This window comes from Podarcis erhardii, assembly GCF_964252035.2.
Source record: "Podarcis erhardii genome assembly, chromosome: 7".
Lineage (NCBI taxonomy): Eukaryota > Metazoa > Chordata > Lepidosauria > Squamata > Lacertidae > Podarcis > Podarcis erhardii.
The window spans coordinates 60,704,847-60,720,189 of record NC_138511.1 but is presented as its reverse complement, the minus strand read 5'-3'; the positions used below and the strand labels follow the sequence as shown (position 1 = coordinate 60,720,189).

Here is a 15,343-nt window from a genome sequence, read left to right as displayed (position 1 = left end):
GTGTGACCTATCTACAGATGCCTACTTCATCAGATCTGTTAAGTGAAACATTGGAAGGGTGCAAAGTAAGGTAACAGATTATGCAAGTGGTAAAATTTGAGGTGAATACAAAAGGCCCTCAGACCAACCTGTTGATGGCACTAACAGCTCTTTAGTTGAATAAAGGTATAAGAAAAGTGAAGGACCCCTGGATGGTTAAATCTAGTCAAAGGCAACTGGGGGGGTTGCAGCACTCAACTCACTTCTGGCCAAGGGAGCTGGCATTTGTCCACAGACAGCTTTCCGGGTCATGTGGCCAGCATGAATAAACTGCTGGTACAACAGAACACCATGACAGAAGCCAGAGCACACGGAAACGCCGTTTACCTGCCCACTGCAGCGGTACCTGTTTATCTACTTGCACTGGTGTGCTTTCGAACTGCTAGGTTGGCAGGAGCTGGGACAGAGCAACAGGAGCTCACTTCGTCTTGGGGATTCAAACTGGTGACCTTCCGATCAACAAGCCTAAGAGGTTTGGTGGTTTAGACCATAGTGCCACCCGCGTCTACAAAAAGGTGTAAGAGCTCAGTGGTGTGTGTGTTAATTGCCTTGCAGGCTGTTCTCATTTTAGAAGAACATAGCTCATTAAGGCAGTTACCCTTCCAAGTTCTGGAGTGGTGGAGCCTATGAAGTTTACTAGAATGGCCCTCAGCCAAAATAAACCTGTTTCTTAGGCATGCTTTATCAAATGACTGCCTTCTCTCTCTAGCTGACCCTTCCCCTCCAGCAGTCCTATGCTGGCCTCTCCTGTATCTACCTATTGTCATGCTGCAGTTGGTGGTTGTGGTAAGCAAGCAAAGGCCCCTCCATAAATTGTCGTGCAACAGCACTGTATTGCAATGTCGTGATCGGGAAGCAAAAAAGGGGGGCATTATTTTGTAAACCGCCCCCCCCCCAAAAAAAACCCACTGTGTGTGTGCTTATATGACATGAGGGGAAGAGTTGAGTCAGTGGAGTGCACAATCTTAATTGTCAGCACGAGGGTGGGGGTTTTTAAAGGCCTTAGAAATATACAAGTGTGAAGTACTCTTTAGACCAGGGGTAATCAACCTTTTTATATGTACCACCCACTAATGCATCTTACTGGAGGGTAAAATTTCCTTACCGCCCACCAGTGCTGCAGTAACGTGTGGTAGAACCCCCTAACGCCCACATGGAATCCTGAAACACCCACTAGTGGGCAGCAGGGACCAGGCTGACTGTTGCATCAGTATTCCACAAAGGAGATCAAGGTGGTGTCCGTTATTCTCCCTCTCCACAGTTAAGCCCCACAATAGCTCTGGAATGGAGGTTCGGCTGAGGAGATCCCGCAGTCGGTAGCAGTAAGCCAGGACCGGTGGCTCTCGATACTGGGCTTCAACTCCCATCCTAAGAAGCTTTTGTCCATGTTGGCCGGTGGCAGCTAGAGGTCCACATGCAAATCCTTTCCTCTCACGTAGCATGTGGCGAGTACACAAGAGCCGCGGGGAAAGCGGGGTGCGCGCATGCGTGTGGCTGGTACTGGAGGGCTTCTAGCAGTCGCCCGTTAGGATCCCCGCAGGGGCGAAGAGATCTCCGGGCTTCATCAGAAGTTGTTCACCAGCGATGAGGCATGATGGGAGTTGTAGTCCAGTAACTGCCTGAAGGTCCCACGTGGCTGGCGCCGGGTCCTAGAGACGGACATTTAACTATCCCCTGAACTGACAGCGGCTCTTCGCGCGCTTGAAGGGCGGCCTCCCTCCATCAACCCGCGCGCTATCCGCCGCCCAAGGAAGACGCGGCCTGAGGCCCCCGCCGTTCTTCCCGCCCAACGAGCCACGTGACTGACTCCGCCCCCTCCGCCAATGCCTTTTCCCCACCGCCCCTTTTGTCCTTCGTCGGATGCCGTCGTCTTCCCTAGCAGAGAACGCGAGGCTCCGCCCGCCATCTTCTTCCTCGCTGCTTGTGGTGCTGCTGCCGCCGCCGCCACCACCCGGTTCCGACCGAGCTCCGCCTACGGGAGATGGGTAAGGCGGCGGGGAGAAGGAGGGGGATGTCCGCAGGCTTCCCTCCGCCGTCGCTGGCCCCTCCCGCCGCGTGCGGCCCCCTTGACGCCCGGCCCATCCGCGCCCCCTGGGTGCCCACCCCCCACATGGCCTGAACTTCCCCGCCCCACCCACAGAATCTGTGTTTCTTAGTTTTTTACGCTCGCTGTTTAGCTGGGTGGGGAAACGGGGGCGGTTCCCACTTGTGACTTACAAGTGTTCCAGATAAGACCTGTCACCTGTCCCTGTCCTCGGTCTTTGAAGATTTAAATGGCCTGGCACAAAAGGAAAATAGGAGAAGGAGGGAGAAGGAAAAAGACACACTCAAGCATTTCCCCTGCTTTCTCTCTCCTTTACAGTGGTTGCTCGAAGTTTTGGTCTTGTGTGTTTACAGGGACCAGGAGGTCTGTCCCTTTATGGCAGGGGCTCCCATTGCTCCCCACCACCACCTCTGCAACATTTTACTTTTTCTTTGTATACTCCTCTGATTCTTTATCATTTTGGACCTGCTGCTCTTTGCCATTTGTCCCGTGTTGCCAGCACGAGCCAGGTGCTGTTCAGAGTAACTGCCAAACTATCCCTGCTTGTCAGCAGCAGCTGTTAGTTTATTGCTATTGTCACATGAAGATGCCTTAGGCAGAGCCAGAAGCTGGTCCGCCTAACTCAGTGTTGTCTGCACTAACCGACAGCCCTGCACACAAGCTTTGGCCCACCAAAGCTTTGGAGGGTTTGATGCCTGTCTGGGGTGCATGTGGGGACTCCTGGTGACTGTGATCTCCTGGCAGGCCACAATACATGGCTTGTGGGCTGTGTTTGGCTTGGAGAATCGCTGGTTGCACAGACCTGATGTATAATGTTAGGAACACACTGTACCTAGTTCTGAGTCTCAAACTACTGTTAAATGGGCAACCTCAGAAGATAGTGGACTCTCCAGGTTGGATAGCCATCTGTCAGGGATTCTTTCATTGTGATTTCTGCATTGCAGGGGGCTAGATGACCTTTGGGGTACCATCCAGTTCTACGTCTTTGATTCTGTTGGTCCATCCAGCTCTGTTATATTGACACCAATAGCTCTCAACCTCTTCAGTCCCTGTGTTTGAGAACCCACATTTTCATTTTATGCTACCAATTTGTACAGGGATAGTGCTGCTGCTGCCATTCACCATGTTACACAGGTCCAATTGGCCTCCATTAGAAGTCAGGCATTTTGCATTGCTGGTCCCATGCTGCAGAACACTCTTCCAGCAGAGATTCAGCAAGCATCCTTCCTTTTGATTTTTAGGTGTTTCTTTAAGACTATTTAGTCTTAATGCAGCTATTGGAAGCTTTTTTTGACTCACCAGTCATTTTAATGATTGTTTTGCCATGGCTCTAATGAAGTCTTATTGCTGTACCCCACCCTGATATTTCAGCATATAAAAGATAGGATATAAATACATCTATAAATAGAATAAGTATGCCTTAGGCCAGGCCATAAGCCACCAATGGGTCCTTAAGCACCAGTTGAAGCCCAGTGGTGTACACCAGTGTTTCCCAACCTTTTCCCAACAGTCCCGTTCTGACCTTGTTTCCTTCCTATGGCCCATCATGGGCATAGCCAAGAGGGGACAGGGGGGCAGTTGCCCCCCCATAAGTAAAAATCAATGCAAATCTGAAGTTCTGCCCCGCCCCCCCAACAAAAGCCCATGCCCTAACAAAAATCCTGGCTATCCCCTTCCTCTCCCACGCTACTGGTAGAAAGGTAGCTATTTAAATGTTTTGTTTATAAATAGAACATGTTTTGTTTGTAGTTTTTATAATTTATACAAAATACAATTACATAAAGTGATAGGAGCATAATGAAATATTGTTGAAGCAGAAAAACATAGAATCATGGAGCTGGAAGCGACCCCAAGGATCATTCTAGTGCAAGCCCCTGCAATGTAGGAAAGGTGCACAGGGAGTTCTGTATATATGGGAGAATTTAAAAAAAGCAAGTGGTCCTCACTGACCTGGTGCAAAAGTACCTTATCGTCTGAAGGAGCCCTGGCTGCCTAGATAAAACACTATAGCTCCCCACACCCTTACCTGGGAGTAAGGCCAACTGAACTCAGTAGACACTTAGTTATTTACAAGATGCAAGTCAGCAGCACCAGACGACCCCACTCAGCTAGGCGCTGGGGTGGCTTGCACCTTGCAGAGTCAGGCTCAGGCTGCCACTGGGCACAGCACTGATGGCATCAACAAGCAGCTCCAGCTCTCCCAGCCCTACCCATTGCCACCCCACCATCGCACTTACCTGACCTGGGGATTTTGGATCGCAGACTCTACTGGTCAAAACAGGAGCCTCAACGATCGCCCTCTTCCGCTGGAAACAAACCAGAACAGCTCCAAGAAAAAGCATACATGGCAAAAAGGAGCTCTAGGCCCTGGTGGGTCTCCCTCTTACCCACTTGTGATTGGCCAAGCGGATAGCTAGCCAGTCAGGATTCCCCCCCTTTGATTCTCACATCCCTCTGTGGCCTCCTAGCCTCATGCTGTGGCCCCCAATTTATGTGATTTTCACCTGTGCCCCCCTTAGGAAATCCTGGGAGCCCCCAGGGGGCTCTATGGCCCCTGGTTGGGAAACACTGGTGTACGCTGACAAGCAGATGCTCTCTAGGACTTCAGGTAGGGGCTGTTCCCAGATCTCTCTGGAGATGCCAGAGGTTGAAACTGGGACTTCTACACGCAAAGCACATTTCCACCAAAAACTGTGACCCTCCCCCTTTTATTCCTTCCATAAATAGAAACCAGTACCTACTGCATTTCCATACTCTTGATGTCACCGAAGAGTGGAGTTCAGGGTGGGGCTACATAGGTAGGAGAGGGCTTGGTTCTTAATGGCTATTAGAAAGTAGTTAGGCCCTCTCCCAGTGTGTCCCTGGATGCTTTTCTGTAACTTTCTCCCAAAGAATGGAATGACAACATTGAGTGCTAGCTTGTAGTAGGGGCGAAATCTGCCCAGATGCCAAGTGGATTTGGGGAGGTGGGCTTGTAGAGTGCCCTCGGAAAACAATGAGTATTTTGCTGAGGTCTCCTTCTGTCACTAAGAGTATGGCAGGTGGGTCGATGACACAAGAGTGTCAAATGCTCTCTTAAAGGTTTGGTTGGCTCCATCTGTGCCTACCTTTTGTCAAGCTGCAAAAATATGTTTCATCTTATTGTGCTTCTAGAAAGCTTTTTTCATGGACATTTTGTTTCATTGTATCACTGCTGAGCATTAAAATTATTGTAATTGTTGTAAATGTTTATCACCATGGACATTTTTATACTGCACTAATTATTTTAAAATTCTAAGCCGTTTTGGTGATTTTTCTTACAAATGGGAAATGGGAAGGTACTTGGAAATGGATCATATTTATTGCCACTTTTATATCTCATTCCCCCACTCAAGGAACTCAAGGCAGCATGCGTACATCTTTTTCCTCCTCCTCCATCACCAGCCTTTCTCCCATTGTATTCTCACAACCATTCTGTGAAATAGGTTACCCAATAGGGTCTGGTTCAAGATCACTGTTTGTTTCATGGCTGAGCGAGGATTTGAGCCCAGGATCAAGAAACATCCTCCATTACACCACTGCCGCTTTTGCTGAACCTCTTCCCTTCCTTAATAACTAGGGCTAGGAAGAGAAAGTGATATTCTTAGGAGCCAACATTGAATTTTTAGACACAGCTCTGATGTCTAGACACCAGCTTCTCATTCCTAGGGAGTGCATTGTACACACTAAAAATATTTGTGTTCTAGTAGACAGGCAGGCAGACACGTCTGTGAGAAGGGGACACACTACAGTGGAGCACCTGTTTGGCCGCTGTGGATCCCCATGGCATGCGCTATTTTACGTGAAGACATCCTAATACTTGTAAAGGGCTTACTTATACTAGAACTAGCTATTGAAACGATTATACGTGAAGAGTGTTGGTGTAACATAAAGCTCAAGCTCCTCGTTCCAGTCTTTCATCTATTATGAAGACACTAAGCAATTTTGGGTGTGCCTCTGACTCTCAGCCCTGAATCCGCAATATATGAGTAATGTTACTGATCCACCTTTCAGGGCTGTTGCAATGATTACTAAGAGAATCTCTGTGAAGCCTAAGGGTTCACACACTAAGGGTTGGTGTCAGTGTGTGTACCAAATTCCTCTGGAAATTTTAGAACTGTGTGATGTTTTGCAGATACCTAAGGAATTGCTATGACTACCCAGACCTAACATTTCCAGTTCTTCAAAGCAAAGTAATCGTTTGATGAGAGAGCTCAACCCTCTTTGACTATCGGTGGTTATGGCAGGGGGAAGAAGGGGCCCTAACCGGACGTCCTACTGCCGCAATCCTCTCTGTGAAACTGGAGCCACTGGGGGCACTGGCCATTCCACCAGTTCTTCAGTCACCAGCGTGCGCTCCCGTACCAGGTGGGCATGAACCCCCAGAGACTGTTGGATCATTCTGTCTGATACAGAGTGCTGTCCTATCTGAATTCTCTCTTGCTCCTCCAGCACCCAAAGTTGACCCAGTACAGCTCATCAAGCTTAGCTACTTCTTTTCTCCTGTATACAGTGGCTTAGAAAAGTTGATAGGAAACTGCCATACACCAAGTAAGAGCATTGGTCCAACCAGCTCAGTGGTGTCTCCAGAATTTCAGACAGGTCTCTCCCAGCGCTACCTGGAGATGCCAGGGATCAAACCCTGGGACCTTCTGTACAACAAAGCAGATGCTCTAGCGCTGAGCTATGACCCTTTCTCTAAAAGGGAAATGCTGATTCAAATTTCACCCCAGCCACAAACACACTAGCTGTATCCATCAACCACTGCCTCCACCTGCAGTATGGTGGTAGCAATACTGACCTAACTTGCAGGACTGTTAAGGTTTTTCAAGCATGAAACACTCTCAGCTTTGAAAAAACACTGCAAATGCTTGGGATTTCATAGAGACTGCAGTTCCCAATGAGAGCACTTTCACTCTGTCCCATTTAGGTCAGGCCCTACTCTAAATCCCTTTGCTGTGCAATATGAGAATTTTTGCTACATGAAACTGGAGGTCTACATGCCACCCACTAGCCTGACTGACCTTAATGGGAGGCTAGAGTGTGAGGAGGCTGATGCCTTTTTAAGAGCCTGGTCATGCTTATATAGCTGTAGGGCAGCCTTCTAATGCTGTGCATCTAAGCCAGGGCTGAGGCATCTTTCTGTGGTGCTTGAGATGTTGTTAGACTTCCAACTCCTATCAACCCCAGCCTCTGTGTGTGTGGCCAGTGCTCAGGGATGGTGGTAGTTACAGTCCAGCAATTTATGGAGGATCACAGGTTCTCCATCCCTGCCCTAAACCATTTAGGTCTTTAGCGGCTACTGATGCTCTAAATTCAGTGTTGAATGTGTAACTACTACAGACACCACCTAGGCCCACAAGCAATCTGGTGGCCGAATTTCTGGATGTTTCAGGCTCCCTTTAGAAGTATCCCTTTCCAGAAAGCATTACAGTAGTCCAGTCTGGGATACTGTATGCTGCCATGACTGATTCTGTTGTTTTTAATTATTTTTGTCTTGAGCTGCCATGAATTTCAAAAAGGCGCTGCAAATGATTTACAGAAATAATAATAATAATAATAATTATTATTATTATTATTATTATTATTATTATTATTGCTGTAAGACCTTGGCAATGCAGGCCTTTCTTGCCTTGGGAAAGTGCACCATAGTGGCATTGAAGGGAGGGCAAGACAGGTAGAGTAGGGGGCATGGAGTGGGGGGCTGCTTATGACACAGAGGAGGGGAAATTGGGAGAACGCAATACATTGGTACAAAAAGTAGCATATTCATGTTAGCAATTTCAGGCCTAATTCTTAGGTGGGTGGATGCATTCAGAAGTTTTTCTGAGCTGTCTTTTTTCCTTCTGCCCCTCTTCCCCTGTAGGAGTGGCTCAGGAACGGGCCTTTCCAGCCCTCCTCTGGCAACCCAGACAGTGGTTCCCCTCCAGCACTGCAAGATCCCAGAGCTTCCCATTGAGAGGAGCATCTTGTTTGAACTCCAGCTCTTCTTCTGCCACCTTATCGCCCTCTTTGTCCACTACATCAACATCTACAAAACAGTGTGGTGGTACCCACCATCACACCCTCCATCCCATACCTCGTTGGTGAGTATCTAGATATCTTGCTGCAAGATTACAAAATCACATTGATAAGGTCAAGAAAAGTATAGACATATACACACAAAATAACACTGAAGCTTTTTTATTATTCTCTAAAAGCTTTCTTAAAGAGGAAGACCTTGCACTGCTTCCTTGAACAGGGCTCTGCAGTGACACCTATTGACAGAACATGTTATAACAGGACAAGTTTTGCTGCAAAAGATGTGCATTACATAATCAGAAAGTGAAAACAGCTGCTTCATTTCATATTTATGACTAGTAGTAAAGCTGGCTTCAGAGATCTGATCAGGCATTTGCCAGTGCCCAGAAGCATAATGGTGCACACTTTGCATGGAATAGCCAAGAAGGTCAGGTTCATTCTGTGAATTCTAAGATTGCACTCCCAACCTCTTTCAGATTAGGCAGGTCCACAAAGGTTCCTTGCCTGCGGGTGGTGGCGGGCAGTATCCTAATGCTGTGGGTATGGTGAGGCAAACCTCTCCAGTTCTGTGGTCATAGAACATTCATCCATATGAGTTAGAATTAAGGCAAAAAAACTCAGGTGGGATTCAGCAGTAAGTCTTGGAGTGAGTGAACCTTCCCTTAGTCTTCATCAAGTTGGATCTTTGGTGGGTTCTTTTTTTCTGCTATAACTTCTCATATGTTTCCCAGTGGCCCATGGAAGCCTCTTCATTTTCATTTTTCTATAAGCTTGTGGACCAATCAAGTCCTCTTTTTCTGTTTCTGCTTCTTTCTACAGAATTTTCATCTCATCGACTTCAACGTCCTGGCAGTGACAACCATCGTTCTGGCAAGGAGGTTGATTGGTGCTATCGTGAAGGAGGTGAAGGAGGTAGAGGCCTGGAGCCCCCCACCCTGTCTGGGGGGTTACTCGCTTCCTGTATTTAAGCCTGTACTTGTTTCAGCTTTTCTTTATTATGTAAAGAGCAGCTGTGCTCTATGGCAGCCTCCATTCATTCCAGTGGATATGTCTATTACTGGCTTCCCATAAGCAAGCAGGGATTAGCACTGGTGAGCTTCTGTAGGGAGGGAGTTCCAAAAAACATGACCCCAGCCTGTAAAGCATGGCCTTCCTCACCTGTCTTAATGGGTGCAGAGAGACCACAGATGGAGTAAAGCAGCCCTTAGTGGATGTTTGGCTTAAGGCACATAACAGTGCAATACCAAGCATGTTTATTCAGAACTAAGTCCCTTTGAATTCATTGGGACTTAGTGAATATGCTTTGACTCTGCAACCCTAGAACTAGGAATTCTGATGCACTGCTGATTTTTCCCCAAAGGGAGAGGGAATATATGATTTATGGGCTACTATTAAAATGAGGCTGCATTTTAAATTGTATTTTAACCCGTATTTTAATAAACTGGGTTTCCCCCCACATTATGTTTTATTATAATTTTATTGGTGTTAGCCGCCCTGAGCCCAGCTCTAGCCGGGGAGGGCGGGGTATAAATAAACATTTTATTATTATTATTATTATTATTATTATTATTATTATTATTAGCCCACAAGATGGGGTGATGTTTGCCACTTTGGGAGACTTTAAAAAAGAATTGGACAAATTCATTGAGAATAAGGCTATCTGTGGCTGCTAGTCATGACAATGGCCTTCATGTATTGGAGATGGGATGCCTTGGAATTCCAACAACTGGGGAACATGAGAGTGCTGCTGATCTTGTGTCCTGCTTGTGGGCTTCTCACAGGCATCTGGCTGGCCACTGTTGAAACATAATGCTGGACTACATGGGTCTTTGGCCTGATCCAGCAAGCCAGACTCGTCTTATCTTCCTCTTCCTCCTCCCAGGCTTCTCATACTGGCAAAGTCTCTCTTCCACGCTCTGTTTTCCTGGTGATCACTCGTTTTGCTGTCCTTACTGGGGCAGGTTGGAGTTTGTGCCGATCCATAATCCACCTCTTCAGGACATACTCACTCCTCAACCTCTTGTTCTTGTGCTATCCGTAAGTACCAGCAAACCCTTCTCATGTGATTATAGGTTGCTTTGGGTAGCCTTGGGCAGATAAATAATAACAGTGAGAAATTTCAGAGCCCCTCTCTTTCTGTTCTTCCCAGGTTTGGCATGTACGTCCCCTTCCTGCAGCTGAACTGTGACTTCCGCAAGACTGGCCTTTTCTCCCAAGTGGCCAACATTGGCCCCCGTGACACAGGTGAGGTCAGCTCAAGAGGCAAGGACTACCTATCTGTTCTGAAGGAGACCTGGAAGCAGCACACTCGGCAGTTGTACGGCATGGAAGCCATGCCCACCCATGCCTGCTGTCTCTCCCCGGACCTGATCCGCAACGAGGTGGAGTACTTGAAGATGGACTTCAACTGGCGCATGAAGGAGGTGCTGGTGAGCTCCATGCTCAGCGCATACTACGTGGCCTTTGTGCCCGTCTGGTTTGTGAAGGTATGTGAACAATGGGTGAGTTACCTCTGCAGCACAAAATCTAATTGAGGGGGGACTTTTTTGACCCAGGGACCGCACTTCCTTCTGAGGAACCTTTCAGAGGCTTCATGCCAGTGGTGGACGGGGCCAGAGGCAAAAGTGGGCGAGCGATAAATGCAAATTTTACCTTTGTACAGCAAGCTAGTTTCTACACGCACTGACAAAACAGATAATGTAAGAAACAAACACATAAACTGAAACATAAATTAACACAAACATTTCTTTTGTGGGTGGCAACCTGGAAGGAAACAAAAGTGGATATTGTTGCCTTTGAATTTCCCATTATTTACTTGCTCTTTAAAGCAGGTAGTCAGGCTTGGCAGCTTTTCAGAATTTGGGGTTTTTGTTTTTGTACATGTGTGGTCTTCGTTCCTGTTGGGCCACAGATGATTTGCATGAGTGTGTTTTGTTTAGGCAAAGGCAGCAAATGGTGTCAGTAGCCAGCAACTCTTTGAAATTTTGTACATTCTGGCCTCCTCTGCCACCACCCATGAAATAGAGTGGCCCATCCCTGCTGCAGAATGTTCTCACAATCTCATTGCCTTGCACCTACAAAAGCAGTTCTCTTGGAAAATGCAGATTGGATTGGTTTACTTTCTGGAGGTGAAAGGCCAGCTCTAAAGATGCCATGCCTGTCTAACATCTGTGCATGCTCTCTCTCCCACCTTCTTTCCTACAGAATACTCAGTATTACGACAAGCGATGGTCGTGTGAGCTGTTCCTCTTGGTTTCCATAAGCACCTCTGTCATCCTCATGCAGCATTTGCTTCCTGCCCGCTACTGTGACCTCCTTCACAAGGCTGCAGCCCACCTGGGCTGCTGGCAGAAGGTTGACCCAGCACTCTGCTCCAACGTGCTACAGCATCAGTAAGCAGATCTCTGATCGTGGATCCCATACTCTTTCTAAAAACATGTCTGGGGCTGGTAGGTAGCTACCTGCATCCTGGGGCAGGATGCAGGTAGCTTATGTGCAAGCTCAACATTGGTCTGAGTAAACTGAGAGGGTGTCCTGGGACACACAGGGTGTGATGAGCAAGTTGCCTCTTGTGTAAGTTCCTGCTCTCACTGAGCCTTAATCGATTTCTAAAGAACACCACTTGAAAAGCACCGGTTGACACCATTGGGTATCCTTGGACAACTACCCCTTTGCTCTTCCATCCATGCCTTCTTTAAGGTGTGTATCAGAAGCCAAATCAGATCAAAAGTGAGATAAATACACACACCAGTAAAAATGAGTGCTTCCCTTTTCACCCTGGCATACCTGGTTACATAAAGCAATAGCAAAAGCAGGTAGGGTGAAAATATTGGGTTGCCAACATTTGATGTGGCCCAAATCCTGTGCATATGGGTCCTTTTTTCCTATTTTTGTCAAGCTACCAGATATTGCTTTGAGCCCAACCAGCAGTGCATGAAGGCAGCAGATCTCCACTGTTCATTGACCCCCCCGCTCTGGTACTCAAAGCCTGCCATTCCTTAGCCTGGGGAGCTTTTATGGCAGGCATAGCCCTTGTTGGATTCTGGCGTCAAAGGCTTTAAAAGGGAGGGTGATGATAAGAGACTTCAACACCTTTTGCATAAAAGTAAATAGCTGGCAGCCCTAGGAAGATGTTCTCCACACACAACCTGCACACCCACACCTGAAATAGCACTATCAGGAGTAGCTCATGTCTGCAATTTCATGTCTGGGTAGATGGGTTAGAACAGCCTTCTCTAAGCTGGTGCCCTTGTTTATTGACTAGTGGGAATTATAGTCCAAAATATCAGTGACTTGCTCTGTAGTTCTCTGAGTGCTTCCTTGGGACTATTCACCATTACACACAGTAGTACTGAGTTTTCCCATCTCTCTCCTCCCATCTCAGGTGCCTCTTTATTTATTTTTCAGGTGGACCGAGGAATGCATGTGGCCCCAGGGGGTGCTCGTGAAACACAGCAAAAATGTGTACAAAGCCGTCGGCCACTACAACGTGGCTGTGCCTTCAGATGTCTCCCACTTCCGGTTTCATGTAAGCTTTTGCTCTTTTCCAATACAGAATGATGAATGCATGACTGAGTGAGCTGACATCCTTCTAAGGAGCCCAGTGGTGTGAGGTTCAAGGTAGAACCTCTTCCCATTTATCCTCACAGCAACTCCTATGTGAGGTAGGCTAATCTGAGACAGAGAGTGATTAGGTCAAAGAGTTTTGAGCATAGACACACTAAGCGCTATGCTGTGTTGGCACTCTTATGCATTCTGTCTAGTGGGCTACCTAAAGGAGCCACATTCTGAAGCCAGAACTCTACAGATCTTTAGAGAGCAGGCACAAATGCGTAAATTTGCCTGGTTGCCAGATCAGTACTTTTCAGAAAAAATGAAGGACCTTGCTGCTAGATCAGACCAAACGCCAACCAGATGCCTGTGAGAAATCCACCAGCAGAACTTGAGCACAACAGCACTTTTCCCGCCTGTGATTCCCAGCAACTGGTATTCAGAGTCATGCCACCTCCAACATAGAACATAGACACCATGGCTCTTCAGGCATTTCTTTCTGGCCTAAGTAAACATGTGAAGGGGTCTGCAGGGATGAGGGTGCTAAGCTGTGCTCTCATGGCCATTCCTGCCACCCTCTGTGAATCAGCAGGTCCCCAGTGCACATGGAGGCTCTCTTTGCTTTCAAAACCTTTTGTTTTTCCAGAGTTCTGAAATACCCAGGAAGCCTCTCTGAGTACAGTTTGCTGTCCAGCCTCATGGCGAGAGCACAGATACTGGGGTGGTGGAGGAACTGGCACATTTCCCTCTGTTTCCCCTGCCCCAACCTTCTCACATAACATGGAAAGAAGAATGTCTGAAGAGGAGTCAATAGGTAGGTAGGTAGGTAGGTAGGTAGGTAGGTAGGTAGGTAGAAAGAAAGAAAGAAAGAAAGAAAGAAAGAAAGAAAGAAAGAAAGAAAGAAAGAATAAAATGTTACAATACCCAGGTGAAATCATAGCAGTGCAACAGCTAGCATAGAAGAACTGATGCCCTGAAAATAAACTGATGCCTGTTTAATTAAAAGAGCAGAAAATTCAGCATGGAGAATTCAAGATGGAGAGAGAGAGGCGGAGTTTGTCTTAACCTCAACCAAGGAAGGCTGTGTCTGTAGTCCCTGCCAGTTGCCCAGGCACCAAAGAAGGGAGACAGAAGGGCCTCGGAGGCCAGTATTAATGCTCAGGCAAGCTCATAAGGTGAAGACAACCTGTTCACATCCCCTTTAGGGCTTCAAAAGTTAATACCAGCACAATTGGTCTCCCGTGGATAGAGGGTGCACCCTAGAAAACACCCAACACTTCTATGGCTGCAGGTTGCAGGGAATGATCAGTAGTGGCTGGAGTTCAAGGACATTTGTCCGCCATTGCTGAACCTCTGATGAACTGTTTGAGAATCACTGCAATAAAGGTTGGAAGGTAGTTTCCAGATTCAAATGGCACACCTGCATTTACTTTAGAATTCACTTAAGTAGATTTAATTTGTTTTAACAAAAGAGCAAGGTTCCAGTCCTCTTGCAGACAAAAGTCTAGGCCAGCCTTCATCAGCTTGGTGCCCTCCAGATATTTTGGACTACAGCTCCCATCAGGCCCAGTCAGCACAGCCAGTGGTCAAGATTATGGGAGCTTGAAGTCCAAAAGGATTATGGGAACTTGGGAGTCTGGAAGGGCACCAGGTTGGGGAAGGCTGGCCTGGGCAGTTCTCAGGAAATTGCCGATGCCTCAACCATCTCTGGGCCGTCCAGTTCTTTTTCAGCAAACCCCTGCGGATCTTAAACATCCTGATTCTCCTCGAAGGAGCCGTCATCTTCTATCAGCTCTACTCGCTGATCGTGTCAGAGAAGTGGCACCAGACCATCTCGCTGGCCCTGATTCTCTTCAGCAACTACTATGCCTTCTTCAAGCTCCTGCGGGACCGGCTGGTGCTGGGCAAAGCTTACTCGTACTCCGCCACCAGAGACACTGACCAGAAGCTCAACTGAAAGCCTCGCTAAAGCAGGCAAACCAACTCTGCCACTTTGTTGGGGGCAGCCGGAGATGCTTCTGCCGCCCCAGGCAGCTGCTCCTCCCTGCTTGAGAAGGAGGCTGCCACCCCAAGGGTGCAGGAGGGCGGTGCTTGGACGGCAGTGTGCAGCAGTCAGGCCGGCCCTGAGCTTTGTATGTTCGTTTTTTTACACTGCTTTTTGTCTTTGTTTTGTTTTGTTTTTCTTTGATAACTGATACAATGAGGTAAATATCTTATTTTTATACTCCCAGCTGTTGTCAGCCTGGTTTGTCCAGTAGCAAGAGCAAAGCAGCAGGTCCTTGGTTTAAATCTCAGAGCTGGTTTAGAGAAGTGGCGAAGAGTCCTGACCTGTTATCCAAGCAAAAGTCCCCTATTCAAATCTTGCCTCTGTTACAAACTCGGTAGGTGAACTTAGGCCACTCTTATTTCCTCAGCTCCCCACCCTCCATGGGCCCCAGTCTGCAGTATGAAGTCCTGCTGGCCCGCCTTGCAAGGCAGTTGTGAGGATTACTGAATCAGTGGAAGTTGAAGCAGTTTGAAATTGTTGAGATAACCTCTCTTAAAGCTTGGGAGTTTTTCCTCCCTTATCTAGCACCCTGAACATTTGTGGCACTTTGTGGAGTAATATTAGCAAGCATGACAGATGCCTGCCCAAACGTAATGAAACTCGAGTAGCTAGAGAAAAGGACC

The 15,343-nt window shown here is 47.5% G+C and overlaps 1 protein-coding gene across 3 annotated transcripts; it reads left to right on the top strand.

Moving 5' to 3' along the window:
• The first annotated feature begins 1,258 nt into the window (after positions 1-1,258).
• On the top strand, positions 1,259-14,903 carry TMEM39B (transmembrane protein 39B). Of its 3 annotated transcripts, none has more exons than XM_081870393.1 (9): positions 1,259-2,024; positions 6,237-6,469; positions 7,968-8,187; positions 8,942-9,025; positions 10,005-10,159; positions 10,272-10,608; positions 11,327-11,514; positions 12,530-12,650; positions 14,394-14,903. In XM_081870393.1, the coding sequence occupies exons 2-9, from the start codon at positions 6,342-6,344 to the stop codon at positions 14,628-14,630; spliced, it is 1,470 nt and encodes a 489-aa protein (XP_081726519.1). In that variant the 5' UTR covers positions 1,259-2,024; positions 6,237-6,341; the 3' UTR covers positions 14,631-14,903. The 3 variants fall into 3 exon arrangements, with proteins under 3 accessions (XP_081726519.1, XP_081726517.1, XP_081726518.1); XM_081870391.1 differs by having other exon boundaries at positions 8,942-9,034; XM_081870392.1 differs by having other exon boundaries at positions 1,261-2,024; positions 6,349-6,469; positions 8,942-9,034.
• Positions 14,904-15,343: the final 440 nt, after the last annotated feature.

Bases quoted from the DNA above. Each gene is read 5' to 3' on its own strand.
- TMEM39B (XM_081870391.1), top strand. From the start codon at position 6,342: ATGGCAGGGGGAAGAAGGGGCCCTAACCGGACGTCCTACTGCCGCAAT. The intron at 6,470-7,967 runs GTGGGCATGAAC...CTTCCCCTGTAG, and splicing joins AGCGTGCGCTCCCGTACCAG to GAGTGGCTCAGGAACGGGCC. The intron at 11,515-12,529 runs GTAAGCAGATCT...TTTATTTTTCAG, and splicing joins TCCAACGTGCTACAGCATCA to GTGGACCGAGGAATGCATGT.